This window comes from Palaemon carinicauda, chromosome 9, assembly GCF_036898095.1.
Source record: "Palaemon carinicauda isolate YSFRI2023 chromosome 9, ASM3689809v2, whole genome shotgun sequence".
Lineage (NCBI taxonomy): Eukaryota > Metazoa > Arthropoda > Malacostraca > Decapoda > Palaemonidae > Palaemon > Palaemon carinicauda.
Window position 1 is genome coordinate 145,780,608 of NC_090733.1, and position 27,071 is coordinate 145,807,678.

At 42.6% G+C, this 27,071-nt stretch overlaps 2 protein-coding genes across 3 annotated transcripts in view; one reads left to right on the top strand and one right to left on the bottom strand.

Moving 5' to 3' along the window:
• Positions 1-13,773, bottom strand: part of Spt7 — a 70,532-nt gene extending 56,759 nt beyond the window's left edge. Inside the window, exon 1 of the mRNA XM_068380610.1 lies at positions 13,653-13,773. The gene's annotated coding sequence lies outside the window, so the exon portion shown is untranslated. The remainder of the gene's footprint in view (positions 1-13,652) is intronic.
• Positions 13,774-17,032: 3,259 nt separating this feature from the next.
• Positions 17,033-26,342, top strand: RpL11 (ribosomal protein L11). 2 transcript variants are annotated; one of them, XM_068380613.1, is made up of 6 exons: positions 17,033-17,109; positions 18,197-18,265; positions 22,843-22,958; positions 24,535-24,684; positions 25,097-25,244; positions 26,189-26,342. In XM_068380613.1, the coding sequence occupies exons 2-6, from the start codon at positions 18,250-18,252 to the stop codon at positions 26,317-26,319; spliced, it is 561 nt and encodes a 186-aa protein (XP_068236714.1). In that variant the 5' UTR covers positions 17,033-17,109; positions 18,197-18,249; the 3' UTR covers positions 26,320-26,342. The 2 variants fall into 2 exon arrangements, with proteins under 2 accessions (XP_068236714.1, XP_068236715.1); XM_068380614.1 differs by lacking the exon at positions 18,197-18,265 and having other exon boundaries at positions 17,062-17,109.
• Positions 26,343-27,071: the final 729 nt, after the last annotated feature.

A 27,071-nucleotide genomic window follows, 5' to 3' on the forward strand; every position in this document is an offset into this window, starting at 1 on the left:
CAGTAAGTGATCCAGGTCTGAGAAGGTCCAACAAACCTTAGAGCGCCTCATTGCAGTCCTCCGAGGCGAGTCTACCAGACTTGAGAAGTCAGCCTGGGCAGAGGCAGGTACTCCCAAGCCTGGTGCTTCTCCTGTGGCATACCAAACGCTCGCTTTCGAAGTGAGCTTCGTTGGAGGGAACATGAAAGAAGTCTTGCCAAGGTGTTGCTTAGACTGCAGCCACTCCCCTAAGATCCTTAAAGCCCTCTTAGAGGATCTAGCTAGGACTAGCTTAGTATAGGTGGACTTAGCTTGTTGTACGCCCAGCGAAAACTCAGATGGCGGAGAGCGGGGAATAGCAGAGACAAAGTGGTCTGGGTAAACCTCCCTAAGTAGAGCCAAGACCTTACGAAAATCAATAGACTGTGGAGAAAGCTTGGATTCATCCACGTCTGATGAGGGATCCAGGTGTGCCTCCTCATCATCCGAAGCCTCATCACCAGAGTGTAGCAAAGAGATCGGACAAGAATGCTGAACTGCAGAGTCAGAACGAGAAGGAACAATATTAGTGGTTTCCTCTTCAAGTGACTGTTGAGGGAAAACCTGAGGCTCAGACTGCAAAGGCTGAATAACAGACGAAGCAGAAGGAAGGCGCATGGGTGGAGGAGGCTGACTCCTAGCATGAGAGGTTGAACCCAAGGATAGCGCTTGCTGAGCGGTTGGCGGAAGCGGAGTAGCAAGTTCCTGTTCCTGTGGTATGAGCGGAGCATGATGAGGTTGAGGCTGCGCAGAACAAGGTAAATGTCTCGCAAGCTGAGGCTCCTGAGGCGCAAGGCCAAGGTGTAGTGGTGCTTGCCTTGTGGAGGGTTGAGCTCGCTGCAGCGAGAGCTGAGGAGACTGACTCATGGACGGGAGAGGTTGTTGTACCTCAACCGAGAGTTGCACCACTGGTGGAGCAGCAAGGGGAGGCGGAGGAAGAGAGGTATAATCCTCCTGATCCCATAGTAAAGGTTGCCTTAACGAAGGCGGAGGCTGAACACCACTGGGAACAGCAAACTCAGAATGTGGCTCAACATCGTACGCCTGGCAGGTGGTACTGCGATCAGGCGGAGCGAGCGCAGGCGGAGCGAACGCAGGCGGAACGAGAGCAGGCGGAGGGAGTGTAGGCGGAGGCGGAGGCGCAACACTCTCAGCCCGACACTCACGCATCAAGTCCGAAAGCTGTGCTTGCATGGACTGAAGAAGAGTCCACTTGGGATCGGCAGAAACGACAGCAGACTGAGGAAAAGCCTTAACAGTCGAGCTTTGTTGTGGCAGAACCTTACTCCTCTTGGGCGGAGTGCAGTCGACAGATGACTGAGGCGAGTCAGAGCTGAGCCAATGACTGCAACCTGGCTGAGCACTCGCGGACTGGACTCTGCGTTTAAGCGGTCTCGAGACCTGAGACCAACGTTTCTTCCCAGACAGTTGATCAGCGGACGAGATAAAGACGGGCTCAATCGTCTGCAGGTGGGAGTGACGGTCTTTGGAAGACACGCCCGCAACCACCGAGGATACTTCTGTGCGCCTAACAAGGCCTGCCGAACCCTTATGCCCTTCGACATTGCTTCTCCCCTGGGCTTGGGAGCTTGCAAGAGGTCCCGGACTGGGAGGACGACTGGCTCGCACAGAAATATCCTCACGCACCACACTGGCACTGACACTAGCACTTGGCACTGCACTGACACTAGCACTCGTCACAGCACTGGCACTAATTCCACCCACTGCACTCTTGACCTTAAGTTCCTTTACTTCGGCCATCAGAGACTTATGGTCACTTACCACTGACTCTACTTTATCGCCTAAGGCCTGAATAGCACGCAAAACAACAGACATATCAGGCGGAGGGCAAATAGTAGGTTCGGGGGTAGCCACTACAGGGGTAGGAAAAGGTAGGGGATCATGAGGTGAGGAAAACAGTGAAGAGTGAGAAGAACTCCTCCTAACTCTACCTCTCTCTAACTTAGTTGAATATTTCAAAAGACGGACAAATTCCAATTCCGAAAGTCCGGCGCATTCCTCACATCGATTTTCTAACTGACAGGGCCTGTCCCTACAGTCAGAACAAGCGGTGTGAGGATCTACCGAGGCCTTCGGAATACGCCTATTGCAAGACCTACATCGTCTATGGGAGGGGGCTTGCGAAATGTCAGACATCTTGAATCCAAAGAGTTAGCCAAAGGGGGTTCCAAAATCAAGCAAAAAATCGTTAACCGTTAATCAGGACTATATAAAAGCTATCTAGCTAATATAAGAAGGTTTCCAGTAAAGCGACAGCCGTTAATCTGAGAGAATACTTCACCAATTAGCCGTGAAAATACTCGAAGACCATAAGCGTATCCCAGAACGTCTTGCCGGAAGCACGACAGAGGAATAATTGAGGAGGTGTCAACAAGAAGTACTTGAGTACCTGGCCACAGGTGGCGCTGGTAAGTACACCCCCTTCTAGTATTGTGATAGCTGGCGTATCCCTCCATAGAATTCTGTCGGGCAACGGAGTTGACAGCTACATGATTATCGGGTAAGTTTAATATTGAAAAACATATTATTGTTAAAGGAAAAAACTGAAATATTTCCCAAAATGAAAAGTTCCTTTATTAGGATTAAAACCATTAAGTTAAGAAAGAATGAACAAAACGCTAGACACGGTTACTCTTACTGCAATGTGAAACCGTGAAAATTCTTTCTCTATCGTAACGATAGAGTGCAAGTTGAACGTTCTGAACGTCAACAACTGCAGAGACAAAACAAAACGTTAGTTCAACTTTGAAAACAGTACTAGACTATCAAAGAAATTCTTTCAAAGACATTAAAATAGCATAATATGTTAACAGGTAAAACCGAAATGACGGGCTCAATGTTAATTAACTTCGGTACCAAGAAAAGACCGCCTACTATTAGGAAGGTCGAATATAAACAAATATAAAAATTAATAAGTTTATAAAAAAAAGGAAGTTAATCGAAGAGGCCTATAAGAGGCGGAGAGATATAAAATAAATCTATAACTTTTGTTAAGCAAAATTAAGAAAGAGAGTCTATACTCTCTTAGACACCAACACTTCCGTCTAAGGGAAGGGTCGGCCATTTAAAGGTGAAAGAGAGTTCATACTCTCTTCGTCACCATAATTAATCAAATTAATTCCAAAAGCTAACTAAGCTAATATAGAAGTTTCCAGTAAAGCGACAGCCGAAATCAAAGAGAAATACTTCACCAAAGTCGTGAAAATACTCCAAGAACATAAGCGTATCCCAGAACGTCTTGCCGGAAGCACGACAGAGGAATAATTGAGGAGGTGTCAACAAGAAGTACTTGAGTACCTGGCCACAGGTGGCGCTGGTAAGTACACCCCCTTCTAGTATTGTGATAGCTGGCGTATCCCTCCATAGAATTCTGTCGGGCAACGGAGTTGACAGCTACATGATTATCGGGTAAGTTTAATATTGAAAACTTAAAATATAAATTATCTTCTAATGCTCAACCAGAAGACGACTCACCTTCCTAACCAAGTCACTGACCTTTTAAGTGCGATTGTCTCACTGGCACATAGCAGGTATTAAAACAACAGTGAGTTGATACGGGAAGATTTTCGAAGCTGAAAGATCTAATATGCATACTAGGCAATTCAAGAATTGTTACTAGATCACTTTAATGTTAACCCTTTTACCCCCAGGCTATTTGGAAATTTCCAACCCTTAAACCCTCGGGGTTATTTTTTTTCAAGCACATTTTGCAGTATATTTTTTTTTGAAATTGCTCTAACAGACTTAATTTTTGTCATAGAGAGTTCAGGTTGGTCTCATTCTCTTGGAAAATACCTGAAGTTTCTCAAAAAAAAATTATCAAAAATATGCAAAAAAAAAATGACAAATTCGAAGATAATTTGTATTTTTCCTAACCATACAAACCTTGGCTATTTACAAAGGGTATTACTTTTAGCGCAGCTGAAATGACGAGCCAATAGTTTTTAACGAGGGTTAATTACCCCCGCGCTAGTTAGCGGGGGGTGGGGAAGGGTAGCTTGCTACCCCTCCCCCCTCCACACACCGGTGACTTGCTTCACTTCACTTAGAGGTAGGACTTGACTTGGGGGTCAGGGATGGCGGGCACATATGTGTAAATAGCTAAGGTTTGTATGGTTAGGAAAAATACAAATTATCTTCGAATTTGTAATTTGTTCCGTAACCGAAATACAAACCACGCTATTTACAAAGGGTGACTTACCCCTTAGGAAGGGTGGAAAGTCCCCAGCCTTACTGACTTCGGCTTGCCCGGGGGCTCGATCCCTCAGTGAGCAGCACTAGAGAGAGGGAGCCCCTGTACCTCACAGGTTCCTAGCATCGCTAGGAACGAGTGGCCTACATAAGGAGTGTGAGGAGGAGAGTGTGACTCGTCCTATGAAGTTGACCTTGAGACCTTCAGATAGGAATTCTAGGATAGGACGTTCCCCATACCACCTCGTCAGGGTATGGGAGACGCAACAGTATTAAGCTTAATACTAGGAGCACAAAGAAGCATGGGTTACCTGCAGAGGTCGAGGTCAGCTATGCGAGGACCAGGATGCTGCTTCCCCAAGAGAGGGGAGAATGAAGAAAGAAGTAAGGGTCAGACATACTCTTTCATTCACACAGACTAAGACCGGGTAACAACGCCCTCAACCTACTGCTACTTGTCCAAAAAGGAGCCTGAGGTTAGACCAGCTGTTGTGCAGCCACCACAGGGCCGATAGAGAACGTATCGAGGCTCCTGTGGGTCATGTCTTGCAGGTAGTGGGCTGTGAAGGTCGTTTGACGCTTCCAGACCCCAGCTTGAAGTACCTGCGTCACAGAGAAGTTTCTCTTGAAGGCCAGGGAAGTAGCAATACCCCTGACATCGTGGGCCCGAGGGCGACGTGATGGAGGAGGGTCAGGATTCAGGGCATGGTGGATAACCCTTCGAATCCAAGCTGAGATGGCGTTCCTGGTGACCCTCCTCTTTGTCCTGCCTGTGCTCACAAACAAAGCACACACATGAGGACGGACTGCAGCCGTTCTCTTCAAGTAGTACCTCAGACACCTCACTGGGCATAGTAGCAGCTGGTCTGGGTCGTTTGTTACAGAACGGAGACTCGCGATCCTGAAAGAGTCGAACCGAGGATCCGGCACTCCAGGATTCTGAGTCTTGGCCACAAACTCAGGGACGAACCTGAACGTTACCTCCCCCCATCCCCTTGAATGGGCGATGTCGTACGAGAGACCATGAAGTTCACTAACTCGCTTGGCCGAGGCCAAGGCGAGTAGGAAAGCCGTCTTCTAAGACAGGTGGCGATCGGAGGCCTGGCGTAATGGCTCGAAGGGAGGTCTCTTGAGAGACCTGAGGACTCGAACCACGTTCCAAGGAGGGGGTCTCACTTCCGACTGGGGGCAGGTAAGCTCATAGCTACGTATGAGTAAAGAGAGTTCTAGCGATGAAGAAATATCCACGCCCTTCAATCTGAAGGCCAAGCTTAAGGCTGAGCGATAGCCTTTCACTGCCGAGACAGAAAGGCGCATTTCTTCTCGCAGATACACAAGGAAGTCCGCTATTGCTGGAATAGTGGCATAGAGTGGAGAGATACCCCTTCCACGACACCAACCACAAAAGACTCTCCACTTCGCTTGGTAGACTCCCTCAGAGGACCTTCGCAGGTGCCGAGACATTCTCTCCGCAACCTGTTGCGAAAAGCCTCTCTCCGCGAGGAGACACTGGATAGTCTCCAGGCGTGAAGCCGAAGCGAGGCTACGGCCCTGTGAGGGACACCGGAGTGGGGTTGTCTGAGAAGCTCGTGTCGTGGAGGAAGCTCCCTTGGGAGTTCCGTCAGGAGTTGCAGAAGGTCCGGAAACCATTCCGCGTGATGCCATAGCGGAGCTACTAGAGTCATGGAACAGTTGACCGATAGTCTGGTCCTGTTGAGCACCCTTCTCATCAGACAGAATGGTGGGAAGGCATACACGTCGATGTTGTCCCACCGTTGCTGGAAAGCATCTTGCCAGAGTGCCTTGGGGTCCGGGACTGGTGAGCAGTACAGGGGCAGCTTGAAGTTCAAGGCTGTCGCGAACAAGTCCACCGTCGGGGAACCCCACAAAGTCAGGACTTTGTTGGCTATCTGAGGATCCAAAGACCACTCGGTACTCACTATCTGCGAAGCCCTGCTCAGACTGTCGGCGAGCACATTCCTCTTGCCAGGAATGAAGCGAGCTGATAGTGTTATCGAGTGGGTTTCGGTCCACCTCAGAGTCTCTACTGCAAGATGGGATAGCTGTTGCGAAAAAGTGCCTCCCTGCTTGTTGATATAAGCCACTACCGTGGTGTTGTCGCTCATCACCACCACGGAGTGACCCGCCAGGAACCGTTGGAACTGTTGAAGGGCCAGAAAGACGGCCTTCAATTCTAGCAGGTTGATATGTAGGCACTTTTCTGATTCTGACCAAAGGCCTGAGGCCCTCTGGTTCAGAACGTGCACCCCCCACCCTTCTTTTGACGCGTCCGAAAACAGAGTCAATTCCGGGGGGAGGACGAGAAGACTCACTCCCTTTCGCAGGTTCTCGTCGACCAGCCACCACCGCAAGTCCGTCTGTTCCAGAGACCCCATTGGGATCAGAATGTCCGGGGAATCGGATCCTTGATTCCACCGGGACTTGAGCCGCCATTGAAGGGATCTCATCCTGAGGCGGCTGTTTGGAACCAGACGGGCCAGGGAGGATAGGTGGCCTAAGGGACGCCTGAGGAAAGGTTCCGCCACCCTCCTCAGCCTTGCTATCCGGTCGTCTGATGGAAAGGCTTTGTGGAGATTGGTGTCTATTAGCATGCCTAGATAAACCAGTCGTTGGGACGGCTGCAGAGAGGACTTCTCGAGGTTTACCACGATCCCCAGATCCTGGCAAAGATCTAGAAGCCTGTCTCGGTGCCGAAGAAGGGTCGACTCCGAGTCTGCTAGGATCAGCCAATCGTCTAGGTAACGAAGGAGACGAATGCCGTTCCTGTGCGCCCAAGTCGAAATCAGGGTGAACACTCTGGTGAACACCTGAGGAGCTGTGGAGAGACCGAAACACAGCACCTTGAACTGGTAGATCTTGTTGTCTAGGCAGAATCTCAGGTACTTCCTGGAAGACGGATGGATTGGGATCTGGAAGTACGCATCCTTTAGATCCAGTGTACACATGAAGTCTTGTGGTCTCACCGCAAGTCTGACCGTGTCTGCTGTCTCCATGCTGAACCGGGTTTGTTTGACAAACCTGTTCAGAGCCGAGAGATCGATGACGGGTCTCCAGCCTCCAGTAGCCTTCTTTACAAGAAAGAGTCGACTGAAGAAGCCTGGAGAGCCGTCCACGACCTCCTGGAGAGCACCCTTCTCGAACATGGTCTCGACTTCGGCCTGAAGGGCCAGCCCCTTTGCCGATCCCATGGCATAGGAGCTCAACGACACTGGATTCGCTGTCAGGGGAGGTTGAGATGACGTGAACGGGACGCGATAACCTTGGCCGATCACTGAGACCGTCCAAGCATCGGCCCCGTGATGTTGCCACCTGCGGACGCAACGCTGAAGGCATCCCCCCACAGGTGGACACGCAGGGGGACTGCCACCCCTAGGGCTTGCGGCCGCGGCCGCCACCCCTAGAAGTCTTGCCTCCCCTGGAGGACTTACCGCCCCTCTTGACCTTGGCTGGAAAGGGCTGGGGCTTAGACACCACTTTCTTAGCTGCCGGTGCCTGTTTGGGAGGCTTACAAGGCTGTTGCTGCTGTTGTGGCGGGGCTGGAGGCTTATAAGGCCGAGTTGTAAGGGCCCTGTGGAGGAGGGAGTCCGTGCTGGATTTCCTCCACCTCTCAGCCGTTCGCTCCAAGTCTTGAGGCTCAAACAGGCTCTCCCCCAGGAGGGAGGCATGTCGGAGCCTACACACATCTACGGCGGGGACCTTCGGATGGAATCTCTCGGACACAGCATCGCGACGCTTCAACACCGAGTTGGCCCACAGGGTGGTAACCTGGTGCGCCAAAAACTCGATGGAGCGGGTGCCCGAGAGCAAGAAGGTCTCTAGGGCCTTCCTATTGGTCTCCTTGGACAAGTCCTCCGATCGCAATAGGATGCCCAGAGATCCTAACCAGAAGTCCAGCCACGAAGTGGCCTGCATGGCACACTTAGCGACCTTCTCGTGGTTAAGGATCTCTGCCGCCGAGAACGACACCTGCCGGGCAGAGAGTTTCTCCAAGGGAACTCCCTTCGCCAGCTCCTCCACAGAGTGATGGAGAGGAAGAGCGAGGTTGTGCTCACCCAGGATTTCGAAATACCTCCTCTGCTGAAGGCGAGGAGGAGGGATGAGTTTGTTCCCGGCAGTGGAACGACTGGAGGAGGCAAGAAGTGCGAGCTGAGCGTTGGCCCTAGCTCTGGCACTCTTCAGCCCCCGAGACCAGGGCAGAGCTGCACTGGTCTTAGGGGCCTTCCGAACGTCAAACACTTCATCCAGAATCGTGTCTTTGCCTTCACGGGGGGGGATGACTGGATCCGTAAGACTGTTAAGTTGCCTTATCAGGCTTAGGACCTGCCAGAAGGCATGTTCGGACTCTTGCTGTTCTCCTCCCTGCGGGCTGGCAGCTAAGTCTCCTGCCCCAGGAATCTCTTCCTGGGGTGATACGTGGACATTCCCCTGGGTAGTCGTGGGTTCCTGACGAATCCTTGCAGAGGATTTAGGGATGGTCTTGGAATCCTTGGGTTCCCTCCTGGGAGGGATACAGGATCCCAACAACGAGGTTCGAGGGGCCCCTTCCTCACGAGACGATTCTCCTGCCTGAAGCGAAGTCTCCGCCCCTGGTGCCGAGGGGAAGACTACCGCCCCACTAGACTCACCTGAGGACGGAAAGGCCTCGTCCACAGGAGAAGGAGAGAGTACTCGTGCAGGAGAGGGGACCCTCGAGACCGACCTCTTGGGAACCAACTTCGCCCTGGGGGAAGTCACCACGAAGTCCACTCCTCTCTTTCTCTTCAGCGTAGGAGAGACAGCCGCTGGTTTGTTACCCTGGCCGGCGAGTGCTGGTTTCATAACCCTCACTAACGCCCGTGCCAGCGGACCAAACCAAGTCTGCTGCTCCAAGGACACAGAGTCCGAAATCCTCGCTAAGGAGAAAGGGATCGGGCGATCCTTTGGAGTGGACATGACGGTACCTGCCTGAAAAGAAGGTGGGGAAGAATGCTGTACTGACCTGTCTTCATCCTGCACTACCAACCTGTGCTTGGATGGAGGTGATCCCGAGTGCCGTCTAGGAGCACGCGTCCCTGCTGCTACCACCGGCTGTGGAATTCGCCGCGAACTATGGTCACGCGAGGGCGAACGGTCGCGCAAAGGCGAATGGTCGCGCAGGTGATCGCGCGGGCGCGCAGGCGAGCGGTCGCGCGGGCGCGCAGGCGAGTGGGCGTGAGGGTGGGCAGGTAAATGAACACGTGTCCGAGGCGACGAACGCAAGCGATGGCGCGACGGCGAGGGATCGTGCTGCCGCGTAGGTGAAGAAGATCGCTGGCGATGTAGATCCACAGGCGATCGATGACGAGCTGTGGTATGTCGATGCACTGATGTGCGATGGTGAGCAGCATGCGCAGGTGAATGACCGCGTGATGGTAAGCGATGGCGAGCAGCATGTGTAGGTGAATGATCGCATGATAGGGTGCGATGGTGATCAGCATCCGCAAGAGGGCGATCGTTCAGGGTTGTGCGATGAGGAGCAGCATGCGTAAGCGGGCGATCGTGCAGGGTTGTGCGATGGCGAGCAGCATGCGCAGGTGAATGATCGCGTGAAAGGGTGCGATGGTGATCAGCATCTGCAGGAGGGCGATCGTTCAGGGTTGTGCGATGGCGAGCAGCATGCGTAAGTGGGCGATCGTGCAGGGTTGTGCGATGGCGAGCAGCATGCGCAGGTGAATGATCGCGTGAAAGGGTGCGATGGTGATCAGCATCCGCAGGAGGGCGATCGTTCAGGGTTGTGCGATGAGGAGCAGCATGCGTAAGCGGGCGATCGTGCAGGGTTGTGCGATGGCGAGCAGCATGCGCAGGTGAATGATCGCGTGAAAGGGTGCGATGGTGATCAGCATCCGCAGGAGGGCGATCGTTCAGGGGAGATCGCTGGCGAGCAGGAGAGCCCTTGTGCGCTAGCCCTGCTCGCGTAAGGGAAGAATCCCTTAGCCCCGAAGGGACCGTTGCCCGTCGGGTGACGAGTTCTCCAGAAGGCGAAGATCCGGCAGGAGATGGTGAGCGGTCTGCAGAGAGGTTCAAGGAGGGCGGAGCAGTCGGTTGAGGCTGACGAGGAGAGTCCCCCCCGGAGGACGAAGACCCAAAAAGGCGCCTCTTAGTCCCCCTGTAAGGGGAAGGGAGGCCCTTGTGGCATAGAGGAGGGTGAGCCTTACGGCGGAGGCGGCCTCGGGGGAGATCGTCGGGACCATCGGTCCTCCGAAGGGGAGTCTCCGTCAAAACACTTCCCTCAGAAGGAAGCTGGGCAGCAGTCGAGACCGAAGGACTCACTTCCCCCTTCAAAGGATGCACGGAAGGAGGAGGAGAGCCTTGAGCACCATCACCAGCAACAGCACCTGCGTCGGAAGGCCCAGCCACGTCGGAGGCCTCTGTCACCACGACGTCGACAATAGACAGAGGGTCTACCTCCGCTACCACCGGCGACTGTTTAACAGCGGCCCCCAACGAGACAAGGTCAATAAGAGCGTCCCTGGAGGGCAAGCCCTTAAGCCCCAGGGACGACCAAATCTGTAAAAGATCATCACTGGATAAGGCATTATTATCAATAACCTCCCCCGGAGGAGGAGGGGGAACCGCCTCGCTATGGGAGGCGACGCCCTCTCCCCCCACCGAAGGTAGGGAAACAGAACAAGAGCCTGCGCTCCCACTCGGACGGCTCTCCTTAGGAGGCGGACGAGGGGGAGCTTCGGAGGAGGTTTGGGCGGCGGAAGAAGAGTCCCGAGAACCTTCCTCCTTCAAGGCTAACCCCGGAGGAGAACGGTCTCTCTTGGACTTCTTCTTACGCCGACGGCCAAACCTCCCCCACTGGGAGGCAGACCACTCCCTGCACTCACGGCACATGTTATCCTGGTCGCACCGTCGGCCCCGACATTGAGGGCAGAGGGTGTGAGGATCCGTAATAACGTCCGACATGAAAGTCCCACAAGGACGGCCGGCAACTCCAGGGCCTGTACGCATAGTAAATAAAAGAAAATAACTGAAGGTCAACTTCCAACCAATCACACAAGCTGAAAAGAAAAAGCAGAAAATTAAAGGCTGTCCCGAAGGCAATGAACAGACACGTCTGATCACCGCCGAGCCAAAAGTGAAGTGAAGCAAGTCACCGGTAAGTGGAGGGGGGAGGGGTAGCAAGCTACCCTTCCCCACCCCCCGCTAACTAGCGCGGGGGTAATTAACCCTCGTTAAAAACTATTGGCTCGTCATTTCAGCTGCGATAAAAGTAATACCCTTTGTACATAGCGCGGTTTGTATTTCGGTTACGGAACAAATAGCAGTTTTTTCCAAGGACGTACCAATACGTCCATGGGGGTAAAAGGATGAGTTTTGTGAAACGTACCAGTACGTCCTTTGGGGGTAAAAGGGTTAATTGGATATAAATTAATAGTATTTCCTAATGGCTTAATTAATTAGAATGGCAAGAATTTAAAATATTAACATCAAACATCACCTGTGGGTTTATAAATCCAGTTTGCCAAAGGGTTTCCACACAACTTACACATTTTTCCACTAATTTTCATTATAAACATACAGTACAGCAACTTCTAAGTACAGTTTTATAATGATACCCAGAACTTGTGGCCTTTCTGATATGTGACTCTTTTTGATTGTGAATGTTCTTATTGTGAAGTCAATAATGATACTATGTGGACCTGATTTTCCATTTTCCAGTCTTTGAAAGTATTAACATATATCTAGGTACTGGCATCGAAAAGACCAACAATTATGCATTATAATTTAGGGTTTTATTTATTAGAAAAAGATGTATTTAAAAATTTAAAATCAGAATTAGGCAAAATAGGCCAACAAAAGGTAGTAGAGGGGCTTATTGTAAAAGAATTAAGTTTAATAGTGATAAGGGGAAGTTGGTTCGAGAAAGAGGAAATTTCAACAGTGGAGTTTTAGGGTCATCACTTTATTCAAAAAATCATAAAGTATAATAAAAGAAAAACTTAAGAGGTATTGCATGGGATACATTCTAGATTTTTCAACTGTGAAAATCTTCATCCAAGAACTCACTACCATTTTGAAGCTTGCTATGGGCCCCACAGTCGACTGCACATACAAAGGCAGTGACTTGGTAAGGCCAGTGATTCCTAGTGTAACCCAATACTCAACTTATGATTTAAAAATTTTTTTTACAAATTTTGCTACAATTCTCTCATAAGACCTCTTAAGGGAAAACAAGTGGTTTGTACAAATATGAATGGTTACTACAGTACTGTATTGCATAATCTGCAAAATCCCAAACATTTGTAAAGTAAACAATTTTAATTTGGTATTTGATGAGAAATCAACTTATAATGAACCAGTACAATTCCAACATATTCCTCATCTGTTTATTGTTGATGACCTGGGGATAGCAAGGGTTATAGGTTAGATCTAGCTGAGCAATGACCACAACAATAAATATCAGCATTTAAAAATCTTATAACTTCAAAATATTTCATAAAAAGGGCTCAAGGTATGTTTTGCATGCAGCGATTGTTGCCATCATCGCCGAACACTAATTACATCTATTCCTATGCGCCTGTTTTGCAACAAACGACTATTTGGAGCCAGCAATGATCGCTTGCGACTGTAGCGATAATCGCTCATTGCAAAACAGCCCCAAAGAAATTAATGTAATTAGTGCTCAGCGATTATTGCTGGGTGATGATCGCAACAATCGCTGCATACAAAACTTACCATTACAATTGGAATACTGGTTTAAGAGCAATATTTAACAAAACACAGGCCAATTAGCTTTGATATGTCAATGTTAGCCTTTGCTTAAGCTACAGGAAGGCAAATAACCTGTTATGGGTACGGTAGGGATTGGAGAATTCGTAGATCGGCCGATGTAACAAGCTAACAATTCATAAATGAGGTACCTAGGAATTCTAAGACATTAGCCAACAACACCCCCCCCCCCCCCAATAATGACAATCTCAACATAGGTAGGGAAGTGACTGGATGCAGCCCAAAATCTTTAATATGCTCCGCCCACAAGCATCACGATTGTACGCCAATAATGATAATGAAACAACTTATAGGTAATTACGATACTTTAATAGCGACCTATACAGCTGACATACACTACACATCCATGGACTACCTGCCAGAGGAGAGCGGATAATCATGATGCTTGTGGGTGGAGCATGTTGATGATTTTGGGCTGCACATTAGATTAGAATATATTTCATTGATTTAGCAATGGGATTGAGGTGAGCTTACCAGCGTTTCGCTATCACAAACCTTCCTAGCGTATTAACTGTAACCTTATCTAATAGTATTAAATATAAATTGTTAAGAATTAACTAAGAATGACCAGAGAACTTCAAATCAATCAATTAGTTCCCATAAATATATATATGAAATGAACAAAAGGAAGTATTTAAAATTACCTTTAAGGATATTTTATTTTCCTAGACAAAACTTTGAAGCAGAAAACAACTCGTAGTAGTAGTCTAAGGAATGGGATTTGTAATCTGACCATAGCTCGACCAGTTTACCTATGCATTGTTAAGTTTTATTTTCTGTTTTAAATATTTCCACTGAACTTACCGTAAAAATAATGGCAATATTATCATGTAATTCATCTTTGTATTCTTTACATTCTTTTTACATGAAACTAGATTTATTTACAATAGTAAATGTAGGGTTTACCTGAAAATAAAGAAGAAATACTGAGTATTTTCATTCATCTCATAGTGCAAACATTTGATTTGTTCATCATCTTTTGTGATTTGTATATGTTTGTTCATTGAAATTCCCCTTTGCATGTTTTATACAAACTTTTCCTTTCATGTTTATAATTGCCACATAAATATTAAACTTTGTCGTCTCGTGTATTTCTGTCCTCTTTTTTATCTCTTAAATGTTTGTGCTCAATTAATTTCTTAAGCTACTTAGCCCTTCACAAATATGTTTATAGATACTATGTTTTTTATTCATACATAGCCATGCTATTTCCAAAGAAGAATTTTTCTTTTTCTCCTTTTTTTACTCATTCAACTATGTATTTTCTAGTTCTTGGTCTTTATCTCAGATCTCTGGCCATACCATGCAGTATATATTGACATTTTAGTATCGTTATACATAAGTGGTTACAGATTTATTTAATTTTTTTTCCATCTATTGCTTGATGTAGCTTAACATTTCTATGACACATAATTCTTAGTATGCCCAGTCCTTTTCAGTACAATTTACCTGTTTTCGTCATTCAGCCACTGATCATTTTCATCTTAAATTCTCTTCCTCTTGTTTTGTTAAATTATTTAAAGTTTATATATGAAATATTTATTTCAATGTTGTTACTGTTCTTAAAATATTTTATTTCTCCTCGTTTCCTTTCCTCACTGGGCTATTTTCCTTGTTGGGGGCCCTGGGCTTATAGCATCCTGCTTTTCCAATTAGGGTTGTAGCTTAGCAAATAATAATAATAATAATAATAATAATAATAATAATAATAATAATAAAACCTTGCGGTCTATTAAATTCCTTATCCCTGATTTAGAGTCTGAATCTAACACCGTAGTTCACTCAGTTCTTTATGTAAGTAGTATAAGATATTTCCTTTGCATTCAAACATTTCCAGAATGTAACACCCTGTTGACTAATTCTTGTCTTCTCAACCATAAGGCTCAATATTTGGCCTACACGGTATTTTAGAAGTTTAATCCCATCTGTGACTCGAGCTTCCTAATATGAAACTTGAAGCGATGGAACTTCATAAGTTCAAAATTGTTGCATTAGGTACTCTTCTGTTGAACTGGTTGGCACTTGTCTCGTTTCATAGTTTTCACGCTGTTACTGATTAGATTAATCTTTCCAAGTATAAGTTTTGAAGAAAATATTTTTTCTCTCATTCTAAATTTGATTATATCACCAACCGCCCGTTGAGATACTACCGCTAGAGAGTTATGGGGTCCTTTGACTGGCTAGACAGTACTACATAGGACCCTCCTCTCTGGTTACGGTTCTTTTCTTTTGCCTACACAGACACCGAATAGACTGGCCTATTCTTTACAGATTCTTCTCTGTCCTCATACACATGACAACACTGAGATTACCAAACTATTTTTCTCTCAAGGGGTTAACTACTGCACTCTAATTTCAGTGGCTACTTTCCTCTTGGTAATGGTAGAAGAGACTCTTCAGCTATGGTAAGCAGCTCTTGCAGGAGAAGGACACTCCAAAATCAAATCATTGTTCTCTAGTCTTGGGTAGTGCCATAGCCTCTGTACCATGGTATTCCACTGTCTTGGGTTAGAGTTCTCTTGCTTGAGGGTACACTCGGGCACACTGTTGTATCTAGTTTCTCTTCCTCTTGTTTTGTTATAGTTTTTAAAGTTTATATAGAAAATATTCATTTTAATGTTATTACTATTCTTAGAATATTTTATTTTTCCTTATTTCCTTTCCTCACTGGGCTATTTTCCCTGTTGGAGCCCCAGGGCTTATAGCATACTGCTTTTCCAACTAGGGTTGTAGCTTAGCATTTGATAATGATAATATTAATATTCACAAATGATACTTACTTACAAGAACAAGTTAATAATAGAACAAATACAACCTTGGCCAGTCTATAACATGTTTTAGCATGAAATGCTTTTCTTCGGAATATGAAAAAAAAGGAAACATTATTGACCCATATAATATATTTCATATATATCCTACCACTCTATTTAAGGTTTCTGGGAACTTATCAAGAAATAGATATACTAATTTTTTTTCCAAGAGGACAACTTTACCAAAGAATATGGCGAATGGCGAATTAACATTTGCTGAATATTATACTTTATGAAAAAATTTATAAATACAACAATGATAAGCCTATAAACTTCATTCTGTTTGAAAGCTAAATTTTACTTTCGCAGACACAACCACTCTGAATTTAGAAGGAAGTATAGTTTTAATATAATTTCTTTCGCTTTTAGCCTTTCCTTTTCTCCAAAGTCACAAAATCGGTAGGATATGTATTGTTCGGCAGCTATCAGGAGGTGGTCCACGTTTTTTAAAGTAGTGTTTCTCATTATGTAATGAGAGAAGACACTACGTAGATAGATACATGCATAACACCATGAGGCATGTCAAGATAAAAGATATTTGATACGCAATGCTCTTCTCATTTCAGAAAATGCAAATATTAGAGGTGTTTGTCCATGATTCTTGTAGCTAGTTCATAAGAGAAAATGCTTTCCGTTTACTTTTTATTGATGTATTACTCGAGGGGTAAAGTGTGTTGAAGTCTTGCCTTAAACATATATTAACGCTTCAATTAAAAAAGAGCTTAAAGCCTGTTTTACATATAAACGTTATTTTCTTTTTAAGAATTAGTTTACAGTGCCATTCTGCTTACAAAAATTTACTCCGATAAAGTAAAAAAAAAAAAAGAATATACGGTATATTGTCTTTTACGAAGACAGCGGCGATTTAGAAATTAAAGAATTAGTAAGAGACAATACCTAAACATAACTTTGTGTACTTTTGGAAGGTTTTAAATTATTTTGTGTTCATTCTCGAGAGCAGTATTGCCAGACATGGTAATTTATCCCTAGATTTGGGAATTTGGGTGTCTGATGGGGATATTCTGTACAAATATCTGTGAAGAAAAGTCAAAGATGATTAAACCTTTATATTGTTGCAGTTTGTTTAATTACACATATATGATGTATTGTGCGTAATTTCTATATTAGTAAAGCCTACATGATCAGAAGAAAATATATTTGTGGCAATGGGGATTTTTGTGTGCTTTGGGAATTTATCATGAATTTTGGGGATTTTCAGACTAACCCATCTGGCAACACTGCTCGAGGGATCGTCCATCTTCTCTTCGCTGTGAGTCGCCGTGAAACACAGGTTAGAGCTGCCACTTCTTCTATATTTAGTCGAATTTCTGTGCTGTTTTGTATAATTTTTTGTTTTGGGTACGTACACTATGAGTTGGAATGTATTTTACATATTTTGCTTTCAATTTTTCAAAAAGATATGGTCTTATTACGTTATAATGTACATATATTCACGAAGACACGTGTCGTAACTTGCAGAGGAATCGACATGTCACATTGGGTTTTGGTCTTTGTTCAGTCTTTCCTTTACTTAATTACTTATCATGTAGGTTACACGATCTTTCAGAGTTTTTATAAGAATGGTTTATAGTATTAATACTTTACTTTTCCCCATCAACTAATTCTTAAGTGATATAAGGACACTCGATGCTAGGGCAACTCCAGAAATGATTGTGGGTTGTGTGTGATGGCGGCCATGCCCCATAGCTCCCTTATTTTCAAGGGAGGGGGAGTTTACACAGTTGAACCTGTTTTTCAAACGGTTAGAAGAGGTAGTGTCTCAAAATGCGCAAGGGTTGTGCACAGTGAAACTCCCCCCCCCCCTCACACAGGGCAAACTTTTTTATCTTTATTAAAAAGTTAAATTACATATTCTTTACAATCACAATATTTATAGTTTAATCACATTTAATTGTATTTTTTTTATAAACAAATCCATCTAATTTAACAATTTACATCACACATCTTGATTTTAATTTCTAGTCGCTCAAAAACAATAATTTATATACTTTTTAGTGAACATTTTATTCAATATTTCTTTATAGATATTTTTCTAAAGCCACCGATCATATTGAAATTTACTCTTAAGAAAGCATCTGTTTCCTCGTTTGTATATCGTTTCTTCTTACTGACCCAAACAGCATATAAATAACCAACTTAATACAGTGGCGCTATTTTAATCCTTTTTCGTCCTATATTTGTAATTGAACATTGTTTAAAAAATTGTCCCTGTTTATGTCACAAGTATGAAATAATACACTTTTGACATACATTAATATTGTCTGGATATGCCTGCAAAAGTAAAATATATGCGAACTGTATTCAACAACATCGCAATGATCACATTTATCACTGTCTCTGATATTCAACATTTTCAGACGATTATTGGTCGCCAAAGTTCCATGAGCATATTTAAAGGCGAACACACACCATGGCGCCAATGAAAGGTTTGTTTATGCTGTCCCATACCATTTTCCAGTCCAATTTTTGGGACTCACTGGCCTTATAAAATTATAACAATCTTTAGAACTTACGTTAGGAAATTTTGCATGGTGATAAACTTTTCTGATTATATTAATTGCAACTGAATAAAACTAGAACAGACTTGCTTTGAACTGTTTAACGTGTTTGACACCCATATCCCCTGGGGTAGTTTGTAGCGCTACGGCCAAGCGTTCTAATTTCCTTATTATCGCTCCGACTTATCTTGTATAGAATAAAAACGGTCTACGGATCTTATATATGTTGTGTAAGGGGGTGTCGGAGGGGGCGAAGCCCCCCTGGGTAAGGATACGGCCTTTAGCATAGGTTAGGTGGGTTTTTTAAGTTAGCTTCTCCCGTCGTACTTATAGGTAAGGAAACTTGTGTAAGGGGGGTTCCAGGGGGCGAAGCCCCTCTGGGTAAGGATACGGCCTTTAGCATAGGTTAGGCGGAGGATACGGCCTTTAGCATAGGTTAGGCGGGTTTTTTAAGTTAGCTTCTCCAGCCAAAATCGTTTTAAGAACGACGGCCACAGTTCAGAATACAGTATTCCCGTTTTCTACGGGATCTGGCCTTCAATCACTAATGTTGGACTGCGTTTGACAGTGTGAACCCACCCATATTGGAAAGCTTTGTGCTAGGTATTGCCATCAACTACATTTGAAACTTGATAACGTATAGTATTCATGGCCAATAGTGTCTTGTTGGCAGTGGTCACAACATATCCCCTTGGGGTGATATATAGTCCTTTCATTGTACGTCATCAAACTTCCGGTCCGCCATCTTGGAGGACAGACAAAGACACGTTCAGTGAATAGCTGTGGTTGAACTGTTGAATAGTTACCCATCTCATCACATTCACACAATGCCCAGGTTTTGCGCTATTGTTGGCTGTGGGAATCGAGGACAAAGAGATGTCGAGTTTCTACCGCATATCGGCAGTTATTCAGAATCAAGACAAAGATACAGAAGAATTATCCAAGCTCAGACGTGACTTGTGGTTGACCAGAATATCACGGGCTGATCTACGTGAATCCTCACTACCCTACTCACGTATCTGTTCTGATCATTTCATATCAGGTCAGTCTCGGCTAGGTCCTATAAGTATCATTATTCTTGTGTAAAAATGCTATATCCGATCGCATGGGTGACTTCACAAGTATCATCGTCAGTTCAGTGTGTAGTGTGTGTGGGGGAGGGGGCATCTCAATTTTTAAACATCAAAAGGGGCATCTCAGATTTTCAAAACAAAAATAAAAAGCGCCCATATTGGCTATATTAACAAAGGCTACTTACCCAGGTCTCTATTTCGTCTAGGTGCTCATGCCTATATATAATCAAGTGTATATTTATATTGATTTTAATTTGTGTATTGAATGGTGCAGACATACAGGCCTTGTGATGAATAAACATAGATTATAAATAATATCTGAAAGCTGGTTTAACCCGAAGGGGTCTTCAGCTTATATAGGAAACATCGAAAAAAGAATTAAACTTGCGTATTTAATTGCAAGGAGGCAAAACGATCATCCAAGAGCATTACAATAGTTTGTCCATCACATGTTTATATGTATATAAGAAATTATAGCATTTGTAACCAAACACAAACACAATGGTTAGGTATGAAATGATTTGACATTATAATGCAAAACTTCTACATACACTTTGACAATCAAAAATTATATTACACAAGGTTAGGCTAAATGATCAATATTAGCTCTATAATTGTAAACACAATTCATTGGCCCAGTGTTTACCTATTTTTGGACTTAAAAGCATTAAAGGGAAAAACAACAAATTCTGGAAGCAGATTATTCAATGGAAATAATATTCAATATTTTGACAATGAATTTTGCATCTGGTATGGATCTAGGCCATCAATTAGAGTTTCTGCTTGTAAAAATGCTTATCATCACTCGACAATTGTTTGACAAAGTCGCTCTCATTGTCCATATTAGCTGTAGCAGCCGCCATGTTTTTGCTTTGTATGTCCTCCAGCATGGCCGCCGGCGATTCCCAGTGACGTCATTGAAAGGACTCTCTATTGTGACCTATGCTAATAAGGAAGACCGTGATTGTCTATGGCATCATTAGAGTGTGGGACTTATTTCTCCTGGAATGATTGTGGCGACTATAGAGTCCTTTCAATGATGTTACTGGGAATCGCTGGAGGACATACAAAGCGAAAACATGGCGGCTGCTACAGCGAATATGGACAATGAGAGCAACTTTGTCAAACAATTGTCGGGTGATGATAAGCGTTTTTACAAGCAGAAACTCTATCTAATTGATGGCCTAGATCCATACCATATGCAGAATTCATTCAGTCAAAATATTGAGGATTTTCCCAGTATTTCATACATTGATATGGTGAACTACTTGGTACTGTCGGCCAACCCAGAACATGAGTGGGTGTACATTTCCATTGAATAATCTGCTTCTAGAATTTGTTGTTTTTCCCTTTAATGCTTTTAAGTCCTAAATTGTATAAAAACTGGGCCAATGAAGAGTGTTTATAATTTTAAAGCTAATATTGATCGTTTAGCCTAACCTTGTGTATTATAATTTTTGATTGTCAAAATGTATGTAAAAGTTTTGCATTATAATGTCAAATTAGTTCATGCCTAACCATTGTGTTTGGTTACAAATGCTATAATTTCTTATAAACGTTTTGCCTCCTTGCAATTAAATGTGCAAGTTTAATTATTTTTTCGATGTTTCATATATAAGCTGAAGAACCCTTCCGGTTAAACCAGCTTTCAGATATCATTATTTATAATCAATGTTTATTCATCACATAGGCCTGTATGTCTGCACAATTTAATACACAAATTAAAATCAATATAAATATACACTTAAATTATATATAGGCATGAGCACCTTGACGAAATAGAGGCCTAGGTAAGTAGCCTTTGTTAATATAGCCAATATGGGCGCTTTTAATTTTTGTTTTGAAAATTTGAGATGCCCCTTTTGATGTTTAAAAATTGAGATGCCCCCTCCCCCACACACACTACACACTGAACTGACGATGATACTTTTGAAGTCACCCATGCGATCGGATATAGCATGTTTACTCAGGAATAATGATACTTATAGGGCCTAGCCGAGACTGACCTGATATGAAATAATCAGAACAGACACGTACATAGTGAGGATTCATGTAGATCAGCCCGTGATATTCTGGTCAACCACAAGTCACGTCTGCGCTTGGATAATTCTAATGTATCTTTGTCCTGATTCTGAATAGCTGCCGATATGCGGTAGAAACTCTTGTCATCTCTTTGTCCTCGATTCCCACAGCCAGCAATAGCGCCAAAACTGGGCATTATGTGAATGTGATGAGATGGCTTACTATTCAACAGTTCAACCACAGCTATTCACTGAATGTGTCTTTGTTTGTCCTCCAAGATAGCGGACCGGAAGTTTGATGACGTATAATGAAAGGACTCTATACTTGAAGTAAATGAGTAACATCTCACAAGACTCCATCCGCAGTAACCAGTGCACTTCCATTTCCATGTTACCTCAAAGAGAGACAATGTGGCAGATAGAGTGCAAGATTAATATACCATGAAAAGTAAGGTTTTCAGTCATTGGAAGCCAATGGAAGTGGTATAACAATGTAATGAAATCTTTAAGTAGACATCTCATCCCAAATAGTTTTTTATCCTTTATAATTTTTGTACCTGTAGTTTTCAAGTATTGTCGTCACATATATTGATGAATAATATTTTAAGAGGGATTTTTGGGGTGAATGTAGTTCGTTGGGACAAGGTAAGATAAGAGTACGGCTGTCCAAGGATACGGCTCCTAGGGTAGGTTGTGGAGAACCTTAGGTCAAGTTAGGTAGGAAATATTCGGTTAGGTGATGTTCTTGTGTCTGTAAAATGTGGTTTTTCCACTCTGTCCCAACAAACTATAAAGGCTCCGCTCCCAAAACTTTCCAAGTCATACTGCAGTAATATTTGATTTGACCAAGATAACATGTTAACTCGGAATTGGGGGAAACTTTAAACTTGCAGCAAACATGTCTTACAGTGACTAGTTTTTTTCTACGTAATGAAAGATCTATTTTAATGTTTTTTTCTGGCATTCTCAGAACTCTCGTGGAAGAATATTGAAATGGTTCTGTATAGCACTTCCATTTCCATTTTTCCTTCAGAGGTTTTGTGGCAGATAAAGTGCAAGATTAAATTACTATTGATATCAAGTATTTCAATGAACTACTAGATTAAATTGGTAAAACACCTGAAAGGTTCATTGCTTCACATTTCCCAATAACTTTTAGTGAAATTGGGTTTCCAAACCTTGTGTGCCAGACTAAAGTATCTTAAAAAGGTTATCGCACTTCCATTTCCATGGTAATTCAGCTTGAGATATTGTGGCAGATAAAGTGCAAGATTAATTTACTTTTAAAATCAAGGTTTCCAATATTGAAAAACCAGATTATGTTGGTAAGACATCTTAAAGGTTTTCTGTAATTATAAAATAACCTTTCATTACTCTTACATGTATTAAATTTTATATTTTATTTTTTCAGGCAAAATGTTACCTGAAAAAAAGCAAAAGAACGTCATGCGAGATGTCCGCATCGGCAAGCTCTGTTTAAACATTTGTGTTGGCGAGAGTGGTGACAAGCTGACACGTGCGGCCAAGGTGGGCTTGACTTTTATTGTTTAGTCTGTTCTGAGCCAATGATAGGTGCCATGCTGAAACGCCGCTTCCCGTTTGATCAGCAAAGTTGCAGCTTGGCTATTGGTTAGTACCAATTGAGGGTACACACAGTATACCTCCCTGGCTATTGGCAGTGTTAATGAGTTTTTGCAAGTAGATATCCGTTTATTACAACGGTAAAGAGAAGGTAGGAAAACTATAGGACACACTTTAAGAGGTGGGTTACTTAAGGACATTGTAGAATGTACATTTGAAGGACAAAGACCCAAAGGAAGGAAGAGAGAATCAATGCGAGATGAGCTGAAGGGAGGCAGAAGAATTGGCCATGAATAGGGAAGTACGGAGGGTATTATCCATGAACTTTCCTTATGGAAAAACACAATAGTAGTAGTAGTATACATTTATATATTGTATTTTTATTTGATTTTAATGCTATTTATATAGGTTCACATGTTAGTACCAGAGTAATGTCAACCAAGAGTTTATGTAATATGATAAGAACTTGTGTACTTTTTTAAAGCCGCAAACTAAATAGGGTTGGGAATATTTAACATATCTAGCATTAACCAAGGATGATAGGTGAAAACTTTGGAAAGTTTGAGGACATAATTTATTCTTTGCTAAGAAGTTATTGCATTTAATGGTTGAATTTTTTTCCTGTATTGATAAATTTTTATATTGATACTGTATCCTGAAATAGTATGTTCATATAAGCTGTACTTATAAAGATATTGTATTAGTTTTGTCAGAGCCATCTGTAAATCAGTATCAGAGAAGTACAGTGGGTCACTGACCCCTGTAAAAATATATGGCGTCATATAAATGAAACTATTTCCAAATGTTTTTGGTAGACAGGGTTGGGTCAAACGGTTAAGCAATTACAATACTGTACCTCATAACGATCTAAATGATGTAAGGCAGGTATCAGTTTATTATAGAAAATAAATTTTTAAGTAATAAATTGAAAAGAGACAATCAGCAAAGTAATATATAGAAAACTTAGAACATGAAGAATGTACTTCAAAGCATACATTAATTTAATGTATATTTAGACCTTTCAACAACATTGCCTTAGCTTATTTTAGCATAGAAACTATTAGCATTAAGAATTTTAAAAATTCAGAAATTTTACATAATATTAAATTTGTCTTGAATGGTTGCTCTTATCCCAGGTTTGGACCTAACTCCTAAATTTGTAAACAAAATTTACTGTAGTCATGACAAGATTGAATTAATTCATGGATATACAGTATTCAGTATAGGTTATTGTCTTGAAATATGGCTGTCAGGTGAACCAAATGAGAAAGTTAAAAAGAGAAATTCCGGCATTAAAAATTTAAGTTAATCTTCATTCCTCGAGAGAGATGGGAAAGACGCCCACTGGCTCTTATCTGGATCTTAATAGCGGTATAAGATTTGCCCAGTTAGTGCTTGTTAGTGTGTGTGTTTTTCTTTTTTTTCTTCTCAAGGTCTTCGTGTGTTCTGGATGGTGATATTTATGTAATTTTTGAAGTTGCTTACTTCTACGTGACTCATATTTTTTCCAAATTGTCAACAGGTGTTGGAATCCCTCACTGGTCAGAAGCCCGTCTTTTCAAAAGCTCGCTATACTGTCCGTTCCTTTGGTATTAGGCGTAATGAAAAGATTGCTGTACATTGCACAGTCAGGGGTCCAAAGGCTGAGGAGATCTTGGAAAAGGGATTGAAGGTAAGAATAGTTTTTACTTTTTACAATTGGTTAATCTTATGCATGTTGAAATCTTGTTCATTTGGAGTCAGTCTGTCCAAAGTTCCCAAAAAACCGGGGGGGGTATCTACTTTCATATGTTAGTCTTTTAAGTGTTTTCTCTCAAGCTTCTCTTACTTTTCTGGATGTCTTGTGCCTGAAAATCCTCCTTTGTACAGAAATGGAATGCCTACACACAGTATAGGTGCATAGTTTTAGTAGCTATGTGCTCATATGGGTGTGTGAGAGAAACGAGAGTGGTAATTAGCAGTGTAATCTTGTGGCTGCACTGTCAGTCCCTCTCCAACAAGGTTATAATGCAAGTAAATATATTTTATCATGAAAATGTCTCGAGTATTTTTGTTTTACATTGAATATTGTATTTACTTCTCAGGTACGTGAGTACGAGTTGAGACGTGATAACTTCTCTGCCAATGGTAACTTTGGCTTTGGTATCCAAGAACACATCGATTTGGGTATCAAGTATGATCCAGCCATCGGTATTTTTGGTCTTGATTTCTACGTTGTCCTTCAGAGACCAGGTATGTTTGGTTTTGTGAAGTGATTTCTGTACTGCTATATACAACTCAAATTGTTTCTATAATGGTCTTCATGTCTTCTTGAAAAAGAACAATCATATTTTCTATAGTAGTGTATGGAACAATTTATGTAAAACCTGTTGAAGTGCAGAAGGTAGAGGGGTAATATGGTACTCATGCAATGTTTGCATATATGGTACATCAAGAAAATAGGCCCCTTTTTTTTTCATTCTCTAGTATGTTAACATTCTGCATGTGAGCTTTGTGGGTTGGGCTGTTATTTATCAGAGTATGTATTTAGTTTTATGAACCTTTATCAAAACTGAAGTATAACCCTTTTATAGGATAACAGTTGAGAGGTGCTCTTCCTCAAAATATTTAGCATCCTCTTTCATTCACCATCCTTTGTCAAGTCTTAAAAGAAAAAAAAAAGGGGGGGGGGCACCTGAAGTTAAGCTGTATTAAACATCTTGGAGGAAGGGATGGGTTTGATAATCCTCAGATCAAGATACCCAGTCTTTTATGATATAGGTGTTGTAACCAAGAAAATATATTTATAGATTAAGCATCTTATGTATATATAAAGTTATTAAGATACTCTTTCGTTCCACATATGTATATCTTATACTATAACTCAGTGTATATGAGAAGTTTAGAATGGAAGAATGCAAGGTCAAGTTTCAGGCATTTTTGGAATAATGCGACTAGAATCTTTCTTTCATAGGGACGGGATGTCTAAAATACTTAAAATTAGAGCAAGTATTTAGAAGAAAACCTCCCAGGTGACATCCTAAAATGTTTTGACTGTTGTAACGCTTGCCAGGGACAGATCTCCATCATAGCCCTGATGACCAGTTTCTGTTTGGTTCATTGGAAATTCTGAGTATCTATTACAAATCATTTGTGTTATTAGTATGACACTTACACCATTGTATTTTGAATTGCAGGATATCGTGTAGCCAAGCGCAGACATTCCCCCGGCAAGATTGGTCCCCAGCACTGCTTGGTAAAGGAGGATGCTATTAAATGGTTCCAGACCAAATATGAAGGTATCATCTTGCCTGGAAAGAAGAAGTAGAGCAAATAAACTGAGAAGTTAAACCTGATTATATTTATCCTTATGTTATTTAATCCTTGAAGATGTGTATGAATGTGGTCTTGATTTTCAAACACTGCCTTTATCGAGATTAACTGGTCACTAAGCAAACGGGTAGTCCGAATTGCTAATACTTCATAGGGATTAAGTCCCTATTGAAGAAAGATTTTGTTCTTGAATTATTTTCAATTCTTTTGATTAGACATCCAGGAGAAATTCAGTTGGTTTGTCTCAATTTAGTATAAGGTTGATTTGTTCAAAAGCATTATTTTGATTTGCCTCTGATTTTAGTATAATTTATAATAATAATAATAATAATAATGTTTATTGGACAAAAAATATTTACATTCAAAGATTTACAAAAAGAAAAAAAGACTCAGTCCAAGCCCATGTGGAGCAGAGCTCTTCGGGCAATAATACAACAAAATAATATCATCAATTAAGTAAAAATAAAAAATAAAGTAAATATGGATATAGATATACAAAATGTACGCATACATATACATAATCATATGTATACAAATAGATACATATAAATGAGAATCTTAGCCTAAAAACAAATGGAAATGCATATTTATATGATAAGGAAAGATGGTATATGAAAGCTAATGGTATATACATTGAAAAAATTGTAGATATTAAGCAAAAAACTCAGTAAAAGAACTAGTTTTACAAATAAAAAATATTCTAAACAATGAAACATATTTGCGTTGTGGTTAGGTAGGCAAGTATAA

Bases quoted from the DNA above. Each gene is read 5' to 3' on its own strand.
- RpL11 (XM_068380613.1), top strand. The intron at 22,959-24,534 runs GTGGGCTTGACT...AATTGTCAACAG, and splicing joins AGCTGACACGTGCGGCCAAG to GTGTTGGAATCCCTCACTGG. The intron at 24,685-25,096 runs GTAAGAATAGTT...TTTACTTCTCAG, and splicing joins TCTTGGAAAAGGGATTGAAG to GTACGTGAGTACGAGTTGAG.